At 38.5% G+C, this 8,561-nt stretch overlaps 1 protein-coding gene across 1 annotated transcript in view; it reads left to right on the top strand.

Moving 5' to 3' along the window:
• Nucleotides 1-5,076, top strand: part of LOC101648156 (mitochondrial import receptor subunit TOM70-like) — an 11,236-nt gene extending 6,160 nt beyond the window's left edge. Inside the window, 2 exon segments of the mRNA XM_045298053.1 lie at nt 3,568-4,997; nt 4,999-5,076. Coding sequence (XP_045153988.1) covers nt 3,568-4,997; nt 4,999-5,076 — 1,508 coding nt within the window.
• Nucleotides 5,077-8,561: the final 3,485 nt, after the last annotated feature.

Genomic DNA, 8,561 nt, shown 5'->3' with positions numbered 1-8,561 from the left:
TTTTTGTTTCTACTGACAATCTACAAGTAATAAAACTGCCAATGTTAAAAACAACAACAACCTGTTCATGCAGATGACACAACATTGCTTGCTGAAAGCAAGGAGGACTTGAGGTACTTGCTGATAAAGATAAAGGATTCCAGCCTTCAAAATGAATTAAGCCTCAATGTAAAGATGACATAATTCTCACAACAGGACCAAAATGTAATATTGTCAAAGATTTTGTTTTGTTTGAATCCACAATCAGTGCAGTACTCGAGATCAAAGGACTTATTACATTTGGTAAATCTGCTGCACAAGACATCTTCAGAATATTGAATAGCAAGCATGTTATTTTGAGGACTAAGGTGTGCTAGACACAAGCTAGGGTATTTTCCTTCATCACATATGAATGGGAAAAATGTTTGGAGAATGACAAGTGCAATGAAGGTACAAATGTGCTTTACACAATTGATGTATGTATGGATTGTGATAAGAGTCGTATGAGCCCCTAATAAAACAATAAAAAAAGAACATCAATAATGGCTGTACAACACAAAGAGTATAATCAATAGCACTGAGTTATACATGTAGAATTTGTTAAGTTGGGAATGTTTTGTTGTGTATATCTTTGCCACAATTAAAAAAATAATTACATGAATAACAATGAGTACAAGGAAGAAGAAAATGTTCTAAAACTGATTGTAGCAATGATTGTACAATCCTTCTTGATATGACTGAACTGTTGAAATGTATGATATGTGGATGAAATGCCAATAAAACTGTTTAAAAAAAAGAATGAAGAAGAATTGTTGGACATTGAATAAGGAAGAACAAAGAGTCGATTCCTTGGGAATGTGGTGGTTAAGAAGAATTTTGGAAGGACCATGGACTGCTAAACAGACAAACTGGTTTGGAAGAAGTACAGCCACAGTGCTACTTGGAGGCAGGATGGCATGACTTTATCTGACCTACTTTAGATAGCTATACTGTCAGGACAGGACAGTCGCTGGGGAAAGACACTAGGTTTGGTAGAGAGGCCGAGCAAAAGAGGAAGGTCCTCAAGGAGATGGATTAACACCATGGCTGCAAAATGGACTCAGGCAGAGGAACAGTTGTGAGGATGGTACAGGATCGGGTAATGTTTCATTCTGATGTGCACGGGGTCACTATAGTTTGGAACTGACTCAATATCACCTAACAACAATAACAAAGAGCATAATTCATTAGGAAAAATTAGAGAGATGGCAACATCACCTTCAGAAGTGTGTTGACCTAAATGGAGAATATATAGAAAAACTATATTTTCATATTTTGAGTATTTGTGTATTGAAGGTTTCTATGATTTTATACCAATACTTTTTGGCCTACCCTTGTGTGTGTGTGTGTGTGTGTGTGTGTAGGAAATGATATATATCACTGTAATATTCTGTATACTGTACATCTTTTGGTTGTCCTCTGAGTAGCCATATCCTCCTATACAAGTAACTCTTTTCAGCATTCATAGTGCTGTGATCTAGCACATGTGATCTAGCCTAAACCAAGAATCTATTCCATTTCTTAACCACAGTGATTAATTCAGGCTTTGTCAGTAGTTTAAATTAGATTACTAATAGTGATTCTCAAGACTGTTGCAAGAAAGCCTCAGACACTTTTTCTTGCTGAATGTGAATAAGGAAGTATTTCCTAAGAGGTTGCTAGCATCCAACTTGGAAAAGTAGACCACTGAGATGGAAGGAAACAGGGTTCTTAGTGACATCATGGAAGCAATAAATTGAGTCTTGCATTTGACAAGTACTGTTTCTAGTCTTTAAATTACATGTGCCAGTAAGTTATTTTCATTGTTTTCACCAGTTTAGGGTGTGTGTGTGTCACAAAGCCATCATAGAAATACAAAACTCTTGAATAAATAGATTTAATATAGCTCCACCATCAAGAACCTAACATTTGTAGCCAAACTTTCTGGGTTCAAATCTCTGGTATGCCACATTTAGCTGTCAAACTAGGTTTTGTCTACTTACCCTCTATTAGTTAAGCTCTTTGTCTGAATAATGGAGTAATAAGAAATACCTTCCTCTTACTCTTATCTTGAGGCTTAAATGAATCAATGCATGTACACAAAGAATGAGCTCAGAAAGTGTTTGCTACTCTTACTACTTAATAGTAAATTAATACTGTTTGATTGGGGAAAAAGTATATAGTCTGTGTAACAAAAATTTATAGATAGTCTGATGAAGAAAATTATTGAAAATAAACTGTACATGTTAATTTAATTCTGTAGAAAATCATATAAGGTTAAAAAAATCTGGAATTTAACCTACTTATACTCAAATGACATATGAAGCTGCGTTAATTCTTCTAAAGTATATGATCACATTTTAAAAATTATATATTCAACAACTATGTGAATGTACTCATTTTTTGCAGCTTGAATGAATTAATTATAGTTATTTCCAAGGAATTTTAATTCTTCATCCATATGTGCTGTCAATTCTGACAAATATTAGCCTTCTAGGACAAAAGGACTGCCCCGTAAAGATTCCTAGGCTGTTATCTTTAGAACAGGAGATCACAATTTCTGTTCTCCAATGGAGTCCCTGGTGGTTTTGAACTACCAACTTTTTAGTTAGGAGCCAAGCACTTATTCACTGTGCCACCAGTCATCTCAGCCGTAAGTCACTTCAGTGCTCAAACTTGTTTGCATAACAGAAAGAGTACTTGGTAATCATGATGCTGTTTATAAAACAATATGTAATAAAAACATACTAGTGTAAATAATTAATAATTTTGAAACTATTTTTGAAACAATTCTAGTGTAAACAAACAGTAGCAAGAATTAATTGTTTAACAGACAAGTAGTTAGACCTAGAGAATTGAGTTGTCAGTAGATGGACTAACATTTACTTACTACTTACATGTCCTATTTGCTGTATTAAGATATGTACTATCCTGGCAAACCTGGGTCTGACATTGTCAGTGAATATTATTGTAAGTTTTGCCTGATCACCCAGTCCCATTTTTCATGCAAATGGTGTCCAGTAATGTATTTAATGTGTATAAGTGAATAATACATGTTTGTGATATATACTTAGGCTGCACTTGTCCAATCTTCCTTGTCACAATAGTGTTTTAAATTACTACCATGAGCTAATCAATGACATGATAAGCAGATTATGCTCTAGGGAAATGATCAGTAAGATTCTTTGCCATAAATTAGCAAGGATATCTCTAAGGTGAACCAGAGCCTGATAAAAACACAGATTCAGGAATAGATTTGGGGTTCATACTTAATCCTAGCTTCAATCTAATAACAATTAGTTCTTATGACATTTCCCTGTCCAACACTTGCCCTTGAGAGGGAAACACAGAGGATATGGGTGATAAAGAAAAGTGTGGTGAATAAATTAGATGGTGCCTGGCTATCAGAAAGAATAGCATCTGGGGAAAACTCGTGAGAGAATACGCTTCAGGCTTTCTCTACTTGGACCTGGACTTGAAGCCATGGACCTGGTTGCTGAAGGGAAGGGCCTGGTTGCTGAAGCCATGGAGCTAGTTGAAGCTATGGACTTGGTTCCGGAAGCCAAAAAGTAGAGAATTCTCTTGATAGAGCCCAAGCCGCCAAGAACAGAGGCAATAAATATTTTAAAGTGGGAAAATACGAACAAGCTATGCAGTGCTTTACTGAGGCTATCAGTTTGTGCCCTATAGAGAGCAGCGTTGACCTTGCCACATTTTATCAGAACAGAGCTGCTGCCTTTGAACAGCTGCAACAATGGAAAGAGGTGGCAGAAGATTGCACAAAAGCTGTTGGACTTAATCCCAAATATGTGAAAGCTCTCTTCAGACGTGCAAAAGCCCATGAGAAGCTAGACAATAAGAAGGAATGTTTAGAAGATGTGACTGCAGTCTGTATATTAGAAGGGTTCCAATACCAACAAAGCATGCTGCTGGCTGACAAAGTTCTGAAACTTCTTGGTAAAGAGAAAGCCAAAGAGAAATACAAGAATCGTGAACCTTTGATGCCATCTCTACAGTTCATCAAATCATACTTCAGTTCTTTCACGGATGATAGCATTTCTCAGCCGATGCTTAAAGGGGAGAAGTCGGATGAAGATACAGACAAAGAAGGGGAGGCTTTAGAAGTGAAAGAGAACTCTGGATATTTAAAGGCCAAACAGTATATGGAAGAAGAAAATTATGTTAAAATCATAAGTGAATGCTCAAAAGAAATAGATACTCAAGGAAAATACATGGCAGAAGCATTGTTACTCCGAGCCACCTTCTACCTGCTGATTGGCAACGCCAATGCCGCCAAGCCGGATGTAGATGAAGTCATCAGTTTGATGGAAGCGCATGTAAAGCTCCGGGCAAACGCGCTCGTCAAGAGAGGCAGCATGTACATGCAGCAGCAGGAGCCTGCGCTCTCTGCTCAGGATTTCAACAGGGCCGCCGACATCGACATCGACCCTCAGAGTGCTGATGTTTACCGAGGGCAGCTGAAAATACTTCTTGATCAAGTTGAAGAAGCAGTTGCAGATTTTGATGAATGCATTAGATTAAGACCTGAGTCTGCTCTGGCACAAGCTCAGAAATGCTTTGCATTGTATCACCAAGCGTACACAGGAAATAATGCATCACAAATCCAAGCAGCTATGAAAGGATTTGAAGAAGTCATAAAGAAATTCCCAAGGTGTGCCAAAGGCTATGCACTATATGCCCAGGCATTAACAGATCAACAACAGTTTGGTAAAGCTGATGAAATGTATGATAAGTGTATTGACCTGGAACCAGACAATGCCACAACATACGTTCATAAAGGTTTACTTCAACTTCAGTGGAAGCAGGATCTGGATAAAGGGTTGGAGCTTATCAGCAAGTCTATTGAAATTGACAACAAATGTGATTTTGCCTATGAGCCCATGGGAACTATCGAAGTAGAAAGAGGAAACATGGAGAAAGCCATCGACATGTTCAACAAAGCTATCAACCTGGCCAAGTCGGAAATGGAGATGGCTCATCTTATATTCACTTTGTGATGCTGCCCATGCTCACACGGAAGTTGCAAAGAAATACGGATTAAAGCCGCCAACGTTATAAACCTGGGTAGGGGGGAAAGTGGCCCTCTTTTTAATTTACCCTCCCTCCTCAATTGAACCCTGCAGACAGTGTCATGAACTCTGTTGAATGGTGGAACTTAGTGACTCCGCTTGTGGTGTTGTCATTTGTCACATCCGTTTTCATTAGGTGTTGTGGGAGTGGCTGTTGAAGGGAGCGTGTGCTGCCGCGATTATTCCCTGTGCAACAAAAGCTTCAAGCCCGCCACAGGGCGTTTTGGTCAAGTTGCAAAGATTGTAAATGAAAATAGGCCATGCAAACAAAGACTTTGATTTGCTGATTTTGGGGTGGGTTATAATCTTGATAATTTTTGTCTGCTTAGACCAGTATGTATGATATGTGACTATTTTACAGTATCTTGGTTATTAAATGAACATAAATGATCCCAGTCAGTGGGTTTCGCTCAAGGAAACTGAAGTTTAAATGGGGATTTGTTTCTAAGATGACAGAATTGAGAGCCCCTTTCAAACATTGTCAGCATGCACACTTTGGATTCTACAGAACTTTCAAGGCAGTGACCGCTGTTAGTCCTTTGATCCCTCTCACCTCCAATGGGTAGTGTGTGTTGTTCTTGCAGTCCGCCATCGCCGGTTTCTGTGTCGTGCATTGCGCAGAAGCAAAACGCTCTGACGACACTGCTGGAACGCTGAGTTGGGAGAGTGGACCACGCAAGAGGTTTAAGAGTAAACAGAGGCGTGTTTATACTTGTCTTGCTATTTCTGTACCGAGTACTGGATTTAATAATGGTATACTTTTTAAAGAAATTGCAGGTTGGTTGTGTACATAACCTAAATAAAGATGATATATGTGTGAGAGAAAAAAAGAACAGCATCTGGGGTCTTAAAGGCAACCAAGTGAATAAGATGTCCAATAAGCCCACCTGGAAGAAGCACACAAACATCCATGATCCAAGGATTGTAAATTATATAATTTACTATTACAAATCCAAAAGAGGGAATAGTATGAGAGCTTAAATTGTGAGATTATAGTGTGCAGGAGTCTATGTATGTTACATAATCTGTTGTCAGTTTGAGACATATGAGCGAAAGGGTAGAGTTTAGCCTGTCAATCAGGTCACAGCTTGATGACCTCATTTTGAGGCACTAAGGAGATAAATAGCTCCCTTGATGTGGGATACTAAGATACTCCCTGCAAGACATTCCTGTTGAGAAGACAACATGGCATGGTGATAGAGCCCTGGAGCTGAAAGAGCCATGTGGAGACCCCTGCCAGTGCTGAGATGCTTACAATGCCACTGGATCCACAAGCCTTCCCACCCACTGGCCTGTGATATTCCTGCATTTGCTGTCATTGCATGTGTTTTATGAGTCTGAAGAGGACTTTAGAGATTGGTTTTGGACATATGGGCTAATATTGGATTTAAGGACTTGATCTGGATTGGACTGGAATGTTTTCTTAATATATAATTACTCTTTATTTTAAGCTCTTTCTTATACACACATGAATCTCCCTGGATTTGTTTCTCTAGTTTACCCAAATTGACACAATTTGTCACTGAATCTCCCCTCTGATAAAGTTTGGGCTTGATCTGGTTTTTAATATTTTCTGTGGTTCTTGTTTTCATATTGGGGGTTATCTCCGTTGTATTTTATCATTGTTGTTAGACTTATTGATTCCCTGTTAGGTGTTTTTCTGTGTTTTGGTGTATGAAATCCAGGACAGGTGAGTCTATAGATAAAACAACAGGGGTCCTGGGTGGGGGGAAGGTAGGAGAGGCAGGGGAGTGGTTAAGGGGAGCCGATGTGAAGGATTTCAAGAAGGAAGAAAATGTTTTGCAACTGTGGCAGGTATTGTACAACACTGCTTGAAATGATTGAATATTGGAATAGTTCCTAATACAATGATTAGAAAACAATTAAACTGATAAAATGCTAACCAGTAGTACTATTTTATTTTAGTGGCAAGGACCATTTGGCCCTGCTTAACTAGAAGCAGGGGGAAAAACTGCACACTTAAAAAAATATTTTTTTGTACAGTGAGGGCACATAGTGAACGTTTTTGATTGTATGACTAGGATGGTCTAGTTTCATGTTTACTTTTCACCTAACAGCTATAACTTCTAAAGTACCCATAGAGTTGATGTACTTTCAAATACAGTACACGCCCCACTGAGTACAATTGTAGTGGTGCCCTTTCGTACAGTTTTCCATTATAATCTTCTATCAATGTTGAATGAGATAGGCGAGTACATTTGCAGTGATTAGTGGTCTAGCCTTTCATTTCCTGTAGATTTGGGAGTGATTTGGCTACTTATATCAATCCAAAAGGTGGGATTAGCTGTTACAGGCTCAATGAAATCAATGCACAATCCTCTAAAGCATTTTCAGTACATCTTCTGAATAAAAACACACCCAAATCTCTGTATTTGTACAAGGTAATATTTTTGTCATGTGCTAAATCTAAAATCGTTTACATTTTTTGCTTAAATGTTAATTAAAGAAAACTTATAAGACAGGCCAATGATGAGCTAAGAATTCATGGTATCCACGTCTCTGGCATATGCAGCCTAGGCTCAGGGAAACCAATGAAGCAGTAAAGCGGAATGGAAGCGATTCTCAGTAAACTGTGCAGAAGATACAGACGCAGACTTTAATTATAGCACAGCTTTATATTTCATTGTTTACTCATTCATAAGAGAGTCCTCAATTGATGGGAAATGGAAGAATCAGATTTACCTTGATCGGAAGATAATTACTACTTTCTCAATCATAATATCCGTTTAATGCGCATATTCCAACTGAAAGGGGCCCTGGTAGTGTATTGGTTATGCATTGGGCTGCTAACCTCAAGGTTTACCGCTTGAAACCCCAGGAGGCTCCACAGGAGAGAGAGGAGGCCGGCTCTCTTTTCTGGCACAGGGACTCAGAAATCCCCAGGGGCACGTCTACCTGGTCCTGAGAGCTGCTGTAAGTTGGCATCAACTCATTGGCAGTGAGTTGTTTTAACTCTAACTGATGTTTAATCAAATACTTCAACACAGATCATTGATATTTTCATGGCAAGCAGCAGGAGAATGGGCATAAGGGAAGCAAACATTTATGATTTAATTTTGAAATCACTTACGTGCTTTCCCAAAAAAACAAAACCTTTTATGTAAAATTCGATATTACCAACATAGAGGATGCAGAAAAGTATCTGTTCTTAAGAAATCTGAAGTAAACACTCAGATACTAAATTTTAAAGTACTGTTCAAATGTTATTTTATCCTGGTTGGTCTCCAATCAGTAACAAAATTAATAATTACCTGGTTTTAATATTTTCTGGGGCTTTTTTCAAACAGGTTTATCTCTGTTACATTTTGTTGCTGTTGGTAGGTTTCTCAACTCCTGCTGTGTATTTTTATACGTTATGTGGTGGGTGAATCGATACACTAATGATCTGATTAAAGGCTGCTGGGTGGGTACAGCAGGGCAGGGAGTGGTCATGGGGAACAGGGAGCTGATGAT

This window comes from Echinops telfairi, unplaced genomic scaffold, assembly GCF_000313985.2.
Source record: "Echinops telfairi isolate 266 unplaced genomic scaffold, ASM31398v2 ScPeMD7_4;HRSCAF=17, whole genome shotgun sequence".
In the NCBI taxonomy this organism is placed as follows: domain Eukaryota; kingdom Metazoa; phylum Chordata; class Mammalia; order Afrosoricida; family Tenrecidae; genus Echinops; species Echinops telfairi.
The sequence above is the reverse complement of the archived record's forward strand: the minus strand, read 5'-3'. Positions and strand labels throughout refer to the sequence as shown.